This window comes from Drosophila elegans, unplaced genomic scaffold (assembly GCF_018152505.1).
Source record: "Drosophila elegans isolate 14027-0461.03 unplaced genomic scaffold, ASM1815250v1 contig_183, whole genome shotgun sequence".
Classification (NCBI taxonomy): domain Eukaryota; kingdom Metazoa; phylum Arthropoda; class Insecta; order Diptera; family Drosophilidae; genus Drosophila; species Drosophila elegans.
In genome coordinates this window covers 10095364-10114740 of record NW_024545550.1, presented here as the reverse complement: position 1 = coordinate 10114740, position 19377 = coordinate 10095364, and the positions used below count along the sequence as shown (strand labels likewise).

The following is a 19377-nucleotide window of genomic DNA, read 5'->3' as shown; positions in this document are numbered from 1 at the left end:
TTTGTTTCAAGGGTGCTTCGGTTCTTTTACATCTATGTTAACTTCCACTTGGACTTGTTTCTGTGCTTTCAATTTTGTATGGAATTCGTTTGCTTTATGGACAATATTTTATTTGTATTCAAAGTGAAAAATCCACTTTTGTGCATTCAAAGTGTTCTTGTGTTGGTTGAAGTGTTTCCATGGATTTCACGGCCACAATTTTTTCTTTTATTTTTGCCCATTGGCCGTTTCCAGTCACCGATTTTAGTCACTGTTCCCGTCACTGGCTCGCTGGCTGCCTGGTGCTGCCCTATATCAGCCGGTTAGCATCTTGTTTACCCATTTGCAACGCTTGACAGTTTTCTAAAATATGCCAAGGCAGGCGGCGGCGTGCGGCTGTCTAAATCCAGCTAAGGTCAGAGTTCAAATTGAGTTTGGCCAGGAAATTAAATGGGGGAAGGCAGGAGGCAGGAGGGTATGTGTATGGGTATGGGTTTGGGTGTAATGCTGCCAGGCAGGCTAATGAAAAGCCCTGACTGAGCTTGGGGTTGCTCAGTTGCTCAGTTGCTCAGTTGCTGAGTTTCATCTCCGTGCTGTTGTGCTGCTTTACTGCTTTACTGCTTTATTGCTGTACTGCTGTTGTCAGGACAGCCCCTCGTCGTTTAGGCCGCCCCCTTTTGAAGGTGGAAGCCTGCACTTGTCTGCTGCACTTGCCCTCCCCCCGCCCGCTTCCTTTCCCCTGGCCCGGCTATTAATATTGCCAAAGGTGCGCACTCTTTGGTACTTAAGTGGCTGCCGTCTGGGAACTGTCAACGGGGGCTGAACTCCCCTGGCATTGTGTCATTTGACAGTCGACGTCTTGGCTGCACCTGCACCTGCACCTTTGCCCCCCATTTCCATTGTTTTTCTTATTTTCCATCCCCCCCAAAGAGGGTGAAGAAGTCCTGTCCCAAGGCTGCGACCTGGCCAAGTGCTAGGGGATGTCGCGCGGAAATTAAGTAACTAAGTAGACCCGGGGATTTCGTTTTCTATTTTTTTTTTTTTAGGGGATTGGAGCATAATCAAAACTTTTCATTACCGCGAACCTCTCCCGCCCCTCCCGAAGAACATATTTCACAATAAAAACTCTCAGTCCCTCGTAAATATAAATAAAAGCCTTAAGCGCACAGGTAAGTTGCGTGTCTGGGCAAAAAAAAAAGCAAAAGTTTTTATTGTCATAGCGCCCAAACAAGGCATAAACTTGCCTTAAAAGTTTAAGCGGCCTTCGTCCGACTTTTATGGAGAAGAGAAGAGAAGCCTGCACATATTTCAGTGCCTATTTTTAGCCACTCGTCGGGAAGCTGCGCAGAAACTTTACGCCGGGACAAAAAAAAAAAAGCAAACGCTGTGTGGAAAATTACAGTGCAACTTTTCGACCAGCCCAACAGCAGAGCAGCTACAACAATTTTAATGAAACTTTTCCCGACTCACCCGCACTCACCTTTTTCTTGACAGCCAGCAAAGGCAATGGAAAAGACAAAGGCGTTGTTTTGGTGCTAATGAAAAGTCAGGAGCTAAGCGGACTACGTGCCCGGCAGCACTGGGCATGGGCATCTTCAAAAAAAAAAAAAAAAAAATACTCGCAATATTAATAATGTGCGCAAAGCGGTGGAAAATGTTGGGTAGGTGTGCCACTCAAAACGTGTTGGCTTAAGCTAAAGTTTTGTCCATGGAAAGTGCGATATCTTGGCTCTGGGTCTCCCTTCCTTCCACCAACATCAACTACCCACCCTTAGTTTTCCAACGATTTTACAGCAGCACTAAAAATGTCAAAAGTTATAAATAATTTTCCATATAGAAAAGTGATATGTTCAAAACATGTTGTCAGTGCACCGCAAAGTCCGAGCCATGTGGCCGCCAGGATCCCTATTCCCTAGCCCAATCCCTGTCCCTGTTCCTGTCCCTGTTCCTGTCCCTGTCCCTGTCCCTATCCCTTACACTATACCCATCCATTCGAGATTCCTGTCCCAGTTTGCAATTTGCGAAAAATTGCCAAAGCAAAAACTTCAAAGTAAACAAACAAACACATCACCAGCTGCCAGCCAAAAGGCATTCGGGGAGTTGGAAAGTCGTGAAGTTGGGAGTTTGGCTGAAACGGAGACGGAGATGGAGATGGAGATGGAGATGGAGATCCCTGGCTTGCACGAGTTATGTTGATTTGCACATGTTTATGTCCAGTTTGGAGCACCTGCAGGAGGAGGGCATCGGGCATCGGGCATCGGGCATCGGGCTCTGGCTTGTTTTGCCGTATAAGTTCTTGGCAAGGGAAAATGGAAGGAAAACGGGCATCAGCAGCGACATGAAATTTTTATGGCTCGCATTGCCAGGAAAACAATTGCGAAAAGTAGTTTTACCAAATGCGCCGGACACGTAGCAAAACAGGAATGCTTGCCCCGGGAAATTAGGGCAAAGTGCCGTAGTAAGGAAAGCAAGTCAGACTAAGTCCGGAAATAAACGACGAATGTATTTAGACTTTCGTATAAATAACCAGAGACGGGGGCGCCCGGAGTCAAGAAGGCAATTTAAATTATTGAGCGGCATTGATTGCCGCCGCCACCCCGAAGGACTTGGCCCCCTTGGGTCAACTAGGGGTTAACGTGGGGGGGGGGTTAGGGGGAGCGTCGATACACTGACGCAAATGCCGGGTGGGGATAATCATCATTAAAGCAGCAGGCCCGAAATTATAACCATTACGGTTATAAATAAAATGCGACGACGGGTCGACCGACGGGTCGCTCCCCCAAAAGGAAACGCCCCATACCAAAAGGGGGCGTGGCCGCGGCACTTGCCACACTCTCTCGCCTGTAATTACTTTGATTTGCAGCAAGGCCACTGGCGGAGAACAAGTGTTTTTCATTCCAGAAATTGCATGATCCCGCCGAGTCCTGAATTTAATTTGCAGCTGCCACCGGGAAAATCCACAAAGAATAGACAGCGTTTTTTATTTTGGTTAATTTCCATGATGGCCAACGTTTTCTTAGGGACTCCAAAGTCCACAAAACACCGTACTGGAAATCCTGCGAGGATTGCGGCTGACGTCATAGGCAGACGGCCTTGAGGAATAGAAACAGTGGGTGGTTTTGGGTGGTCGGGCTGGCTGTGGCTTGTGGGTTCGAGTGGGCTGTCAATTAGCAATTGCCTGGGTGTGAAATTATGGGTTAAACAACGATTTTGGGGGTGGATAGTGGCCGAGCCCAACTACGTTTTCACAGGCGACTGTGCAGGACTAGCAATTAGTAAATTGTTCCTTTTCCCAGGGAATTCCAAAGAAAACGAGACACATTGCTCAAAATTCCATTGAGTCTCAACTGGTTTTCCCTTAGTGCTTGAATAAGTGATTCAGCAAGTGCACCTTCAATTTCTCTGGCTTCTTTGGTGATACATCCTTCTCATCCTTGGTTTTTCCCCCTTCAGCGATTGTGGACATCAAGCTTAAAGCTGATTTCAATGCTTCTCTCTCTAAATCGACGTAAGTCATCGACTTACGTGTATTTGTGCCACATAACCCAATTCCCAAATGTCTGGCTTCGGTTTAATTAGATATTAATTGGTTAAGCCGCAACCTTCGCTCAACAGGTGCCGCAAAGCCGGAGAAAATTGAAAAACCTTTCCACCACCGAAAAAAAAACAACATATATAAGGAAAAACAAGAAAATGCCAGCAAAGCTCACCCATTTATTCAAGGCGTCAGGCTAAGCGGAAATGACGAGGACGCGAATGGGGGCGAGGTGGCCTTTTATCCTTCTCATTGTTGCGAGCGGAGCTTCAAGCCTTCGCGGATGTCAACCGCAACAGAATTTGTTGCTCCACAGTGCAGTTCATAGGCATAAGGCGTTCTAGCAGTGTTAAGTTTTCGTTGATTGCTTAAAAATAATATGTTTCGAACAATTAAATCAAAATATATAAATGACATTCAAAAGTCTTAGATTAATTCCTTTTGGGTTAATATATTTATGTTTTCATTTTTGTAGTTTTTTGATATCAAAGTTTCTAGTAAGTGAAGCATACGCTATAATTTTATTGTATTACCAAAGTACCAATACCACCTTAAAATTTATATTTGTTGTGAGACTGTAAAAGTAGTTACAGTTAAAAGCAATGTATTATTTAAGGAGAAAAGTATAAAACAAATGTTTAGTTAAAATTTAAAATTTTATAATACAGTTTAGGGGATGTTACAAAACAAAAAATCTGAAGTCGAAAAGTAACTGCGATTTTAAATATATTATATATACACTTTATAGCTTCGTCGCGGACTGTAGGCCTGTACTTAACGTCACCGCGAAGTGAATACCACATGACGTAGACAGAAAAAAAAGGCCAAAAACGGGCCCCAGCTTTGTTTCTTCCACATTTCCGCGCATTTTGCCGTGACTTAATTGGTGTTCGCCCCTCTCTTTCACTCCTGATAGACCGCTCTCTTTTACTCTTGATATCTCCCTCCTTTTCTCCTTGTTAGTGTGTGCGTATGCATTATACAAATCCGCGCGTTTGACGCTTTTCGACTTTTCTGTGTGCGACGAGGTTTTTGCCTTTTTTTTCAGCCCCCTTCACTCGCTGGCTGCGCTTTTATTTAAAATATTTTTTGTCGTGTTGCTTTGTCGCATTTTAATCTGCACAAAGCACGCGATTACCTTCCCCTTTAAGACCCTAATGTATGTGAGAATTCCGGCAGCAGTCAGCCGATTGGGTGTGTGTGTGTGACTGCACTGGGAAAAAAGAGGAACAAGTTGGGGTCAAAACTGCAAATAGTTTGATATTACCGAATTTCCTCCAACGAAAAAGTTCTAAAACGAATGTAAGCATTAAAAAAGATTAGTTAGTTAGTTAGTTCTCAATTTCAAAGTGTATGAACTTTAAAAGTTTGTAATTTCACTATGCATTTAAGTAACTAAATAATAAATTGGGATAATCCTATCTCCTTTTATTTTACACATCTCTGAACTAATCATTTTCCATTTTTCTCTCAGTGCAGTGATTTTTTTGTATGGTAGGCATTGTTGCTGGTTAAGCGCGATTTACATACAAATCGCTGCCTTTTGCTGGCTCTTTTTTTTTGTCGGTCGACGTCGACACATACAAAAATAACGCGACTTTGTTTTATTTTTAACACACCGCCAATTATAAACAATATAAATACGTTCGTATGTGCGTGCCATTGTGGCAGTGCGGCTGTGTGTGTGTTAGTGTGTAACTAAGTTTAGTCATTGTTGAAATTAAAATAAAAGGCTGGCTGCAACAAAGGCAAGTTAATTTTACCGCTGCTTTCAGCGTCTTTTGATTTTGGTGCAAACACTGGCAATGCAATTTAAATGCAAATTTCCAGAAAGCCATATAAAAGTGGATTTTTTTTGCTTTAGTTTAAGTCGAAATTTTATGCATAGATGTGGAGTCTATAAATAGGCAAGATCCGTTTATTGAGATTGATGATGAGTGATGTGGCTATGTGGCTCAAATTCAATTTGATTTCCCCTCTGACAAGTTAAGTGGCAGCCAGCTCGCATTTCAATTACGCCAAAACCCCATAATTAAGCCCATAAACGGGGGGGCAGTCATTTTTATTGCGGTTTGAATTACCAGGCAGCCAGCCAGGATTCAAGCAGAAGCAGTCTCTTGAAGCAGTCTCCCCCGCCTGTCCAAGATTTTCCATAAAATTTAACAATGCCAAAGTACTCTGGCCCATTGGCCCTTGTCATTTTGGCCTAAAATATCAGTTGGTTTAGGCTTAGGCGGAGAAAGGAGAGAGGAGAAGGGAGGAGGTGCTGAAGTTGAAGGTGCGTCCAGGGGTCAAGCTTTTCGCCTCGTCCTTGCCCGGGAATCCCCTCACACGTCCGGCTACGTGAGCCAAAACAAAGAGCAAAAATAAAAGGTAAACACATAAAAATTTGTTGCTGCGGCCGCAAAAATACGACAAAAAAAAAAAACAACGAAAAAAGTATTGCGGTTAACGAGCAAAAGGGGGCGAAGGGGGTGGTTTTGCCCAGATACTACGGTTCGGTTTCAAAAGATCTGCGACCAGTGTGCCAAAGGCGACTCAAGGGGTCAGGTGGGTGAGGTCACAGCGAAAACAGACAGTAAAAGTCACCCGGCGGGTGAGGAGAAGGAGAAGGTGAGACTGCCGCAGAAAGAGAGGACGATAGTCTCGCAGAAAGAGAGGGGCAGATAAGCCCAACGCTTCGCTTTTGTTGTCATTTGCAGCATGAGACCTCCGAAAGTATGCTGTATTAAAATTGTAGTGTGCCAATTGTGTGTGTGTGTGTGTGTGTGTGTGTGTTTGTGTTAGCCTGTCCGTTAGTATGTGTTGGCCAAGCACGTACTTTGTGTGTGTTTGTGAGTGTGTGCTTTGTAATTGGCGTTTTAGGCCTTTGACGTCAAACCAAAATAATAACCGTTCGCACTTTTGTTTGCTCTTGCCTTAACACTTTTGTGGCCAATGGGACGACTTTTGTGCGGTCTGTTTTGTTGTTTTGTTGTTTTGTTGCTTTGTTGTATTGCAAAACACAAATTTGACCTTTGAAGGTGCAATTAAAATAATTACAATTACAATTTACAATCGGCTCGGCATGCACACTTAAAGCTTCCCCCGACACATCATTAATTTATGCCCTCGAACAGATGATGAACATTTGCGCATATTGAGAGTGTTTAGGTGTTTTTACATATATACTTATGTACAAAAAGTGTGCCCTGACCTGCCTTCGTTGCTCATTTAAAATGTATCTAGGCGAATAAAAGCACTTTGCACTAATTACATTTGGAGGGACGAGTGAAGAGGAAAGTCCTTTTAGGACTACAAAATTCTGTTTATGGATCGACCCCCAATACTCACGATTCAGTAGGCTATTTTTGGCAGGCAAAAAGTTTTAATGACTTTCATTTTTCTTGGCCTTGGATCTCTGTGCCTCTAACACTTTTTAATTGCCAATTAGGAAGTTTTTTTTTTCTCATTTGCGATTTTTGCATTGGCCCTTTTGGGGGGAGTTCTTTTCAGTTTTCTCCTCGGCCAATCGATCGGTTTTTGACGACATGAAGCCAATTTGATGCGTGAAAGCAAAAGCCAAAAAGGTGGCATAAAAAGTAACCAGCACGCGTTAACAAATTCATTTAATTTGGCCAAAAAGAGAGGGAGAGTGAGATGTAGGGAGAGAGAGAGAGAGAGGTAGTAGCACCCGTGCCAACAAAAATATGAGTTTTTATTACTCTTGACGAAATGCGAAAGGAAGTGAGCCAAGGAAAACAGCGAAAAGAACGAAACGAATGTACACACACACTACACTCACAAACGGGCACACATCCACAGGCTCACAAAGACACGCACCAATACACACTCAAATACAGGGGCTAAAAATAGAAATGCGCCCCCCGGCACTCCCTAAAAAGTGGCAACACAGTGGCAACAGAGACAGCCAACGAAGACAAGACAAGATTACAAATGTGTAAGCAGCAATTCCCAGAAGTTTTCCCCGCTTTCCCTGCTTTCCCCGCTTTCTCCGCTATCATTCTCTTTCACAGAGAACAGACGTCGCATATTAAACTGTTGATGGTTTGTTGCTTCGTTTATTTGTTGCTATATTTGGCCATTTGCTTTTGCCTTTGCCATTGTTATTCTTTTCTTATGTTCTCAGCAGACGAGCCTCAGTCGTGCCCTTTAACCCTCGCACCCTTTTAACCCTCTCCCACCCCCCTTAAGTTATTTCCCCACTCGATGTGTGTGTGATGGGGAGTTAATTAAAATATATAAACCAAACTTTAATGGCACAACCGTTGAAGGGGCATTTGGCACGCTTTTAGGCAGATTAGGCAATCTTAATTCCATCTGCCAGTTGTAAGTTTTGATTCGGTTTCAAACAACATTTTGCTTTGATCAACCGACTGTCGTTTGTCTTTCTTAATTTGTCTAATAAGTTGGAGAGAAGTTGCAAAACAGATAAAAGGGAAATCGCTCATCGATTTAGTGGATATGCATATCAAAGTGTTGTGTATCTGTGTATATTTAAATTTATTTTTTTTCTCCCTAAAAACAAGCAAAAACAAACTTTCGGCAAACGTGAATTCACATTTTTTGTTATTAATGAAATGTTTAAGTTGTATTGCTTGATTAAACATACCCAATTTATATTGAAGCAAATGTAATCTATAATCAATATGTATATTGAGCCCTTGCTATGCTTATTTATACCAGGAATAACAAAATCTCCTTAAATGCAAATCAATTTAATAATTTATTTGTTGTAAACTGATTAAGATATCAAAATGGTCTACAAATTAAAGTCAAAATGAAGTGATATTAAATTTTTTTTTCTGCAAATAGCTGCCATAGTTCACAATGATTAGGCCTAAAACGGTTTGAATCTGTTGCCATCAACAGCAATATGTATGCCACATAACGCATCCCAGAAGTGCTGACTTGCCTGGAAATAGAAAAAGTTACAACATGAATGGGCCATAAACTATGCGAAATTGTGAGCGAAATGCCCGAGGCCTTCAATGGCAGCAGTAGAGTGCGAGTAAGTTATGGAAAATTTTAAATGTTCCCAGTACAATATGCAAAATGTTGCGGCAGTTGAAGGATAGTGAAAGGCGGAACGGGAAGGACATAATATTTGCATATAAACTGGGAACGATGGCCAGTACTGGGTGGAATGGTGTGCCCAAGTGTTTATATGGCCTCGAATGCTCCATTAACTAGTTATGAGGAGAGAAATTTTGCGGCAGATCCTTGAAAAGTGGCTGATAATTAGATGCTTGGCCTAACCTTTTGATACACGATACTGGGGCCTGCGGTTTGGGCATCCGAGACCATCAGCTCCTCTCGGCTGCCATCGAGGGCATTGGAAACCATTTCAGTGGGAAGCGCTTGGCGAATGCCACCTAAAAGGTTTCCCATGTCGTTAACGGAGCCTGACAGTGGGCGAGCCGGTGTGATTTATCAGCTATGAATATGAAGTGACGGCAAAATGCTTTTCGCCCAGCATGCAGAGGGCGGAACTGGCAATTAGCTTGCAGGCAGCGTAGTCACATCACATTTCTAGAATGTAGATGTTGAGTGGGCTTGCGGATGCGTAAACGTAGAATCTAGCTTATTAAATTACAATAAATGCGATCCGAAAACAAAATGTGCCTTGAGGGAAACTCACTTACACACACACGCACTTCACGCACACTACCAAAGCGCCACCTGGCGGCTGTTTACATTACCGCTCTATATAGCGAATTTTTTACGCCCTACAAAGCAAAACAAAGCGGCAAAAAGCAGGAAAACAAAATGAAGGAAAGCTAACCTGCGGCCATTTTTTGTGCGTAGGAGGGACTCAAAAAAATATGTTAAATTAATTGAAGTGAGACTAGATGCTGGGACCTTTCCGAAAACCTGCTACCCAAAATAAAAAAAAAAAATGCCAAGCCCAAAAACGCCGAAGAAAGACGATCCCCGGCAAAAGAAGTCCTAAAATAATAGACAGCAAAACGGAAGATTTTCGCCTGGCAAATACATTTGAGCAACAAATTTAATCAAAACCTTATTACGGCTATGGAAAAGGGAAAAAGACGAACAAATTATGACAGGCAGCGTCTTATTATTTTATTCGGGGAACACCTCAATTTGTTGCTACTGCTGCTGCTGGTTGGTCGTCCAGCTTTTCGTGCTGAAACTTGACAAACAGTGAGTTCAGTTTTGATAAAGGACAACGTTAGTGGAGGAAAATGTGTCAGGCCCAAAAAGTGAAATTTTCAACACGACAAATGGCCAAGAATAGCATGGAATCAATGGAAGGGTCGCACAGAATGGCAAAAGCCCATCAATTTTGTAGTTGTCATTTATAAATTTGCTCAGCCTTTTGTTTTATGCATTGCCTTTTGCTATTTACGGTCGAACTATGGAGTGGGGTGGAGTGGGCGGCAAGGAAGGGGGGTGTAAGTGTAAAGACGCGAGTTTAATGTCCCAGGACTTGCCACCCACCATTATTCGATTCTTTGCCGCCTGCTCCTGTTTATGTGCGCCACATAAAACTATCAATTTATTGCTGCAAAATCGTTGCGCGCTGTTTCCTTTGGCTGGCGCTTCCGCACACACATACAACCACACTTAAGCACACACACAGAGACTGCATCTGTGTGCAGCTTGCTCTCTTTTCGTGGGTTTTGTTATTATTGTTGGCAGCCTTTTAGGCGCCACTGTGACGAGACAACAGGCGTTTGCAGCTCTCCATCCCCCATCCTCCATCCACTTTTCTCTCAATCTTTCCTTTTTTTTCTCTATGTGTATGTGTGGGAGCAAAAGGTTTTCTCACTACGCGAACTTTGTTACAAATTTTTGCGACTTATTTTTCGCCACGAACTCCACGCGAAAGCTCACTGCTCCTGCATTACGTATACGATGGATACGTCTGTCGTGCGACAAAAATAGCATCAGTTGGCACTTTTTGGCTAAAAGCGAGTTTCGGCCCCCATCCTTCGAGTGTATAGTCATCGCCTTAGCTATTGCTCCTTGGCTTGGCAACAGCCAAATCCTTTTTATGCTTTTGATTTTTTGACACCCGACGTGTTGTTGTTCCTGTGGCTTGTTGGCCACCATTGTTGTTGCTGTTTCCCGGGTGTCTTAGTGTCAACATGCGTTCATTCTCTTAAGCTTGGAATGGCTGAAATGCTGAAACTTTGGGTACAGTTGCCTCGTGCGATGCTGATTTGCATAGCAAGAAAGATGCACTCGAATGTCAAAAGAAGTTTCACAATTTCCATCGGATATTGCAAGTGTATCTTGTTGACATGTGATTATAGCTATCTGCGATGTTGTTTGGCATTCTGTAAAAAAAAACTGTGCGAGTATTTCTTTTTCTGCCTTTATCGTTTGAAATTAAAATTGTATAAAAGTATGGAGTAAGGAATATAGCTTGTGCAGTGCTTAGTTTGAAATCAAGAACATAGTTGAAATAAAGTGTTGTCATTGGTCGATACCTATTTTTACTGGATAATTAAGATGTTAATGATTAAACCCCATAAAAATGTTTTTAAAAGAGGGCAATGACAACTATTTTATAAGCATTCCTTTAGGCGTGTGATTGAAAGTTTTGTGGCATCATTTAATTTGAATAAGTACCTTCTTTGGTAGCTTGAATTTTTATTGATGGCATTCAATAAGTACAGGAAAAGACGATTATTTCAAAGTTATTTCTGCACGAATATTCAATCTGACACAGTTATGGAAGTTTGATTGTTTATCGCTAAATAAAATATATGTATTAATTTGGCCCGTCCATCAGAAAGTATGCCATTCACCCTGTTCCAAGGCAGAATAATAGGTGGTGTCGCTTGTTTCGATTTATTGCAACAACGATAAGCACCACCGGAGGCAAAAGCCGAGTCAGAAGCACCACCAGAAGCAGCAGAAGAGCCAGAACTAAAGCAGACCCATTGCCACCCACCGGTTAGCTGCAATTCAAGCCACCCGAACGGAGAAAGGAGACGAACAGAACTAGCAAACAAGCGCAAAAATCAATTTAAAGTTCAATAGCCTCAGCAGTTAGCTAACTGACTGACTGAGTGGGTGAGTTCAGTGGGTTCTCTGGTTTCGGGGGGTGGTGCAAGCGGTTGGGAACTTGGCTGACTTGGCCCAAAAAAGAGCAAGCTAGCAAATGCGACCGAAATTTCCTTCAACTTTACAACGTTGCAACAATTTGCAAGTTATTTGTGTGTGAAATTAAGTTCAAAGTACAAAATGTGGGTTGCAGAAACAACAGCATTGCCCGATATAGTACAGCAGCTCCTTCGCTGGCAATAAAACTAATGGGATTTTTGGTTGCGCGACTACACTGCGTATGCGTAATGTATGCAGATATGCAGAAATCTGCATAAAGCAGCCCCCCACCCCCATACGCCTCGAAAGTTAAAACGTGCCCAAGTGTCCATTGATGCAATTATGCGGCGGCGTCCAACGAAGTTGATAAATGGCAATCGGTTGAAGCGCCTGCGGTGCGTCGACATTGTCATCGCCGTTCACCATTCACTAGGCACCATTAACTGAATCATCGCCATCATCATCTTCATCGTAAGCGCAGCCGTAGCCGTAACCGTAAACGTAGCCAACGTGGCGCAGTAGATGTGGCCGCTCTTCAAAATGCAAATGGCTCTTTGGCACGCCACGCAGTTGGAGTCGAAAGCCAGGAAAAGCCAGAAAAAGCCAGGAAAAGCCGGCAAGGTAGACGCAGTCAGGTGCCTAACGAAGCGAACTTGCAGCTGGCGGCTGGCAGAAAGAGACATCAATTGATTCCTTTCTGACAGCCGAACAACATTCCGTCGAAACGGGGAGTCGCAGTACCCACACCCAATGGAAAATACCCAACGGGGAGACACAAACAGTCGAGTGTCGGGTTTCTGCCAATGCCACTGATGCACTGCTCACATTTATGCTTTGTCAGGTGATTTTGCATTTGCATTTGCAATCGCACTCGCAGTTGCAACAAAACAAACCTGACAACTGCTGAAAGGCAGCTGGCAGCTGGCAGCTAGCACCACTTATGTTAGTTTCGGGCAGACGGATCAACTTAATGAATGGAATGCACTTGACACGACTGGAGCGTGTGCAAAGAAAATAAAATTAATTTAAGGTGAGCTCACAGCAGCTGCTAGTGAATCACCCTATTTGATTAGCATGGCAGGTTGTGACAATGATAACAAACATTTATGCAAATTGTATACACATTTCTGAATTGTTTTGTTGCAAAAAACACACAGTTTCACACGAACGACAATTTTACAATTTATAGAGACAGCCAATTTAGAATATGCTTTGGCCTATAATAACAATTTTGAAATTTATATCGTATAAATTTGAATGCTTTTGAGAGGCGGAACAATTTACTTAATAGAACTCAACAAGAGTTTGAAATAACAATTTGCACAAAACATAAAATGATAGAGAACGGGATAGTCCAAAAACAATAAAGTAGTTTTTGCGGGACAGAAAATTATAATAAATTGAATAAGTTCACTCAACCAGAGTTTAATAGTTTATTAAATCATTATCATGCTAAATAAATGTATAGGTAATTGAAATTGTATATAAGCCTGTCATGGAAATGAATTTATTAACAACTTCATATAGACAGCATAATGCTAATAGTCTTGTTAATTATACATATATATTAGGTACTAAAAATAAATATAAATAAGTCTGACTAGAAATATATGTATTTATTCCATTACAATTAAATATAGACAGCAGTATATTTATTTCATAACAATTTCATATAGTCAGCAGTATACTTGTTTCATAACTATTTTACCATAACAGCAGAAAAGCAGACATCTAAGCCAGAAAGAAGAAAAATAGGAAATATGAAAGCTTAGAAATAATCAGAAAGTTTTCGGGAGGCAGATAAATTTAATAAATAGAATAAGTTCTCTCAACCACACGATGATAGTTTATTTAATCATTATCATGTTAAAGTGAAGCTTGAAACACCTTGCCAAGTGATTTTCATTTCCGGGAAAAGCAGAAATAAAATACACAATTATTAAGTGGCAAAGCTGGTCGCGTGGCAAAAACCAGAGCAGACTAGAAAAGAACAGAATAATTTTGGATGCAGCCAAAAATAGCACAGGAAAGTTTTGCAAGAGCAAGGCGAATGGCGGAAATGGCAATTGGGGAAACTTGGGAAAAGGGTGCGGGAAAGTGGGTGGGAAAACCTACACTGACAATACACAAACATGCAACCGGCATTCACATATACATACACATACACATACACATGTGGCAGTGGCAGCAAAACTAAACCGGAGGCGCCAACATGTCCTACAAGTGATTTATTTTTATGTATTTGTTGGTAGAAGGCAGCGGAAAAAAATGGCACACGAGAATGGAGAAAAGGCGAGCGCACAAAGTGAAATGCCACAAAAAGTAAAGTTTGTATTTCAGTTTGCTGTTGTTGTTGTTGTTCGCCGGCGGTGGCGGCGGCGTCGGTGCAGGCGAAGCCAGCCAAGCCTGGATTTCACTCAGCCATTTTCCACCCGACTTTCCCCGCTGGATTTCCCCTCCCGGCGAATCAGCCGCAGAAAGTAGTAAAGTAGCGAATGTGAAACTATTTATAACAGCAAAAACCTGCTAAGCGGCCACACAAACAAATGCAGTTGGGGTGGAAAAAAAATAAGCATAGCATACTTATATGCGCCGGTTCGCAAGTTGCAACATTTGGACGCAAATCATGGCAGACATTAGCGTGTGCAAAAGTTTTTGCACTGAACGATTTATGGGAAAAGTTTGGGGCTTCTTACCTGGGCTTCTTCTTGCTGCTGCTCCAACTTCTTTCCTCCAGCTAACGAACAATCGAAAGCCATTTTGACTGACTGTCAACCGTTTTTGTTTGCGTTCTCGTTGCAGAGTGTCCAACCGCCATGGATGGCATGGAGCGGTTTGCCTGCCCGATTCCCGACCGGCAGGGCCGATACCGCTGCATAGACGATCATGTGCTGTGCGATGGCTTCATCGATTGTCCCGACGGCGAGGACGAGGACCGGAGATCCTGCATGTTCTACAAGACGGTAAGTTCAACGGAGAGCCCATGCGGCGTATGCTTAATGTCATCGCATTTTAATGGCCTTTTCTTTTCACTATTTTTGCAGACGAAGGCTCACTTGGATGTGTTAGCGGATGCGTTACTGCGCTGGGCGCGAGGGCGTTAAGCTCTGTCCACCCACCAACCACACATTGATACACACTCTCTCTAAACACACACACACACGCCCCAAACAAATACAACTAGAGAACTCTCTTTAAACATTATTGACAAAAAATTAGTTTTAGCGTGTCCCAAGTAAAGCAAAAAAAAAACCCTATTAAGTTTAAACGTTACTCAAAAAGAACTAACACATAAACCCACACACACACACACATAGACAAGCCAACCACCCGCCTGTCCTTTGACGAGAGATTTAAAATTCGCAAGAAATTCCCCAGAAAAACAGAAACCTATACAAAAAGAATATAAAAATGCAGCTTGCAAAAAGCTGAATGGATTGCCAAGTAAGAGAACAGAAAGCTATGATTAAAAACAAAATGAGGCAGCAATTATGCTTAATGAGAAGGTATGATTATTATTACACTATTATTATTAAACATTAACTTAATGAAAGCCCAAGAAAAAAACGCAGTTATACATACTAAAGCTAAATTATAATTCAAAACAAAAAAAAAAAAGGACAACAAAAATAAGACAAAATCGAAGCTGTTTTTTTTTTGTTTCGTTCATTTGAAATTTGTTTCGCAGGAACAGAGAAGATAATGAGGAAAAACAAAATTGGGCCTAACTATTTTTAGTATACATTAAATAAATATATTATAAATATATCTTACTATATGAAATATATTTCGTGTACATTATTTAATTATACGTGTATTAAAGTTTAAATGTTAAATAAACAAAAAGAAATGAAATCAAAACGAAGCAAGCAGAAAAAAAGCGATAAAAACATGAGGAAGCAAGCGAGCAGAAGAAGAATGAAATTATATATACATATACACAGAAAAAACAGACATTAAATATATATTAATAGTATACATATACCAATAACAAACAAATATACAATTGAAGGAAAATATTGCATTAGGTTTTATTGCTGATAACTGAACAAGCTAATGAGTGCAATATAATATACTTATATACAATGCAATAACAGCAAGATTAGCGACAAAAAAAAACATTTACAACTTAGAAGATGAAGCAAAACATTTACATAAAGAAAAAGACTTGACTTCATATAAAACCCAGTTTTGTTCGATAGTTGAGGCTTCAAAACGTTAAGTCTTTTGGTTTAAAGTTATCTCATTATTAAAACTACGTCCGCCCTTTCAGATGATTCGCTCCGTTTTTATTTCCTTCATGTGTGTAAATAATACTTTCAATTAATATGTTTATTTGCCTGTAAAGATTACGCCGAACTCCACAAAAGATATTTATTTATTTCTTTCATGGGTGACAACAGTTCTCACGGAAATGGCAGCTATCTGTAGTTAAGTAAATTTATTTACATAATTAAAGTATATTTAAATAACAATGGACTTATAAATATACATAAAAACGATAAGCTTATAAACGAAACGAAACGAAAAGCTTGTAAAAATGCTTACTAAAACTAATCCAGTCCTTTTATCCAAATCACAGTTCTTATTATTCCTAATCATTTTCTATGTTTCTATTCTCGCTGTTCTCCCAATTGGAAACGCTTAAAATTCAACCTTAAGCCAATAATGTTCTGGTCAATGAAAATTATTCATTATTATTATGCCTGTAAAGGGGGCGAGTTCCCAACACAATCAATCAATTAAGAAATACAATCAAGCAAATTTTTAAGCCGAAATTTACGAATTAAAATTTTTAAACGGTTGTGTACGCAAACAAATAACAATGGATAGATGGACGCGAGAAAATAAATGGCAAAATAACAATAATATCGAGTATCCTCTAAAGCGATTTTCACGCATTGCATTTCCTGCGTTTCCCTCCAAGTTTCGAGTTCGATTTCCGTTTTTAATTTTACCAGACACATAATATGCATATTTTAACAACGCTTGACTTAATGGAGTTGCAATCAATCGATTATTTCTGTACATTTTACTCGGTCCAACGTATGCATGTTACTTAATCGTTTTGTGTTTGTGCGAAAACGCAGACATGTTTACTTATTTAAAACGGAATAACATATGAAATTGCGAGCAATAAAATTTCATATCTTATACACAGTACGTATATAAAATTGCTAACAAATTATATAAATCTAATTGAGAATACGTTTACGAATAAGTTTTTATTTCACATCGATCCCCAACCTCCTGCCCTCCTATATCAACGATCTTCGTTATTAACCGATAACCGAAAAGTATAAATAGGAGACAAACTTGGTGTTTTCTTTTAATTGAATGATTCAGTAAAACATTTACATAAATAACTGCAAAATAACCCACCTTTAAATATAAATGAAAGTAAATTAATAATAACAATTTCTATACCATACGAAAATACTTAACGCAAGACAACGTGTGTATAACTCTAAGTAAAAGCTAACTACCATAACGAATACGAATACGAACACGAATAATGTATGTATATGCAATTAATTGTAATCCTTGAAATTATGCACAAATTGAAAATCCAAACAAGAAGAACAAATGCGCACTAAACAACTACAACCAGAGGACAAAACCCGAAAACAAATCAAAGACGAACAAAAGTTTTAATCACATTTTTTGAACGAACGAAAATTGAGGTAAAGGTATAGAAAACACACACACACAGACATACAAATACATATATTTTTGGCCTATTTTTCTATAATCCTAACAAAAACATGAACGAAATTTTAAAAGCAAAACGACAACTTCTATAAGGACAAACCCAAATGAAAAGACACAAGTTCGACTGTAAATAACAAAAGCGAAGAGTAAATTTAAATTGATTTTAGGTTCCAACTGAACGAAGTACTAACGAAGATCGTTTTAATAATGTTTCAATTATCTTTTCTATACATTTTCGTTTGATTTCCATAATTTCCAGCCTATTGAAGAAATAGATTATTTTTCTAATTAAGCCTTTTGCGTCTTGTGCGCTCTCACAGAAAACAGTATTGTGTATAAAACAAGAATTTGTAAATAAACATATTACGTCTAAATTAGTGGAAAATCTTTATTTCTTAATTTTAAAACGTTTTACAATTGTAGAGTATTTAGTTTTAAATTTATTTTTTGAATACCACGTAAAGAGAAAGTAGCGAGGGGAAATCCAAAAAAGGGCAAATACAAAATATAAAGCTAAAAACAAAAAAAAAAAAACAATTGTTGAATGTTAAACAAATACATACACATATACACACAACCATAGGTACATACACACACACATACAAATATAAACATATATTTAAGAATATATAGTACACTCGACAGCCCTTGAACTTGTATTTATTTGTATTTGTATATTCGCAGACGAAAAATGAAACTTAGAAACAAAAGATCAAAGAGAAAGATGGAGAATATAATTAACTATGAGCAGCAAATGGCATTCAGAAAATCCGAATGCCATTTGCACAAATTGTCGAATCGAAAGAAACGAAAACGAAAACACGGTCTATCAATTTTATTGATTTCGTCTTACCCAACTCCCTTTAATTACTATTTGCTGTAAATAATTTTCGCCAGCCTCTTTTTGATCTCGCTGTAACTGTCTCTATCTTTCTCACACTAATTTCACTGGTGAACGAGGTCTAGTTTTAGCATAATTCCCCCTTTTAATTTAACAACAGTTTCTTAACTACTTATAATAATTAATTATATATTATACGAATATATGATAATGCAGAAAAAAACAAGAAAATACACAAAAAAAAAAACGAAGAAAAAATGAAAAACAAATACACAACTTAATATACACTGAAAACGAAACCCAAACATGCATTTCTGATTTTCACTTTGTTACTCTCTCACAAGAATTTCCAGAATACTTAGCTACACTACATATAATTTTCTCTACACCAAAACAACAACAACGACACCAGAACAACACTCACAACAAGTAAGTTGAACACACATGCAGGCGATCAAATATCATCCTATAACCTTCTCATGGATTCGAAAACATAGTGCACATATTTACCCTTTTGAGTTCGTAATTCAGCTCTTAGTTGTGGCAAGCTAAGAACATTTCCCAAAGTGCTTTTATTTCCCTGCTGAAGAACACCTGAGGCCGCAAAGTTTGAGATTATCCCAGGAATCCTTGGATCCTTGTTGCATGCCGTTTGGTAAGTTACAACGGGCACTCTTGGGTGCCCTAGTCCTTTGGCCACATAGAGCTCTTCACTTGGCGGTCAGACAAACTTTTCAACAAGGTCTAGAAAATAGCTTTACTTTTATATTGTTCCCCAAGTAAAATACAGAAAAATAAGTCACAGCACAAACGTAAACTTTAATGAAAGTAAATGTCAAATGTTTGCGAGAAAACAAGGATAGGTTTGGCGAAATGCATATTTTCGGTATTGAGATTTTGAAATTGAAATTGACAAAGCTTCTAAGCCGTCAGCGAATGGAAAAAAATTAAGAAAAAATATATTTAAATGACTATTATCCACGTATTAAGTATAAATGTTAGTAAAATTAGGAGTATACCTGCAAGAGGTAATTATATAAACTTGCTGCTTTTGCTGAGCACAAAAGTGTTGGCCATCGCTTAAAAAATACTATTCAACCAGATTAATATATGTACTTGATGTAGATCCGTGTTTAGTAAGATCTAAGATTGCACCTGAAAGAACGTTGAAAAGTTTGTGTACGAAAACTTTTGCTCCAGGCAATTTATTAAGGCATTGGAGGCTGCATACAAA

General features: G+C 39.7%; 1 protein-coding gene across 1 annotated transcript in view; it reads left to right on the top strand.

Moving 5' to 3' along the window:
* The window catches only part of LOC108144513, a 29617-nt gene extending 14251 nt beyond the window's left edge, over positions 1-15366 (top strand). The window contains exons 2-3 of the mRNA XM_017269452.2: positions 14393-14553; positions 14635-15366. Coding sequence (XP_017124941.1) covers positions 14393-14553; positions 14635-14694 — 221 coding nt within the window. The 3' untranslated portion in view covers positions 14695-15366. The remainder of the gene's footprint in view (positions 1-14392; positions 14554-14634) is intronic.
* Positions 15367-19377: the final 4011 nt, after the last annotated feature.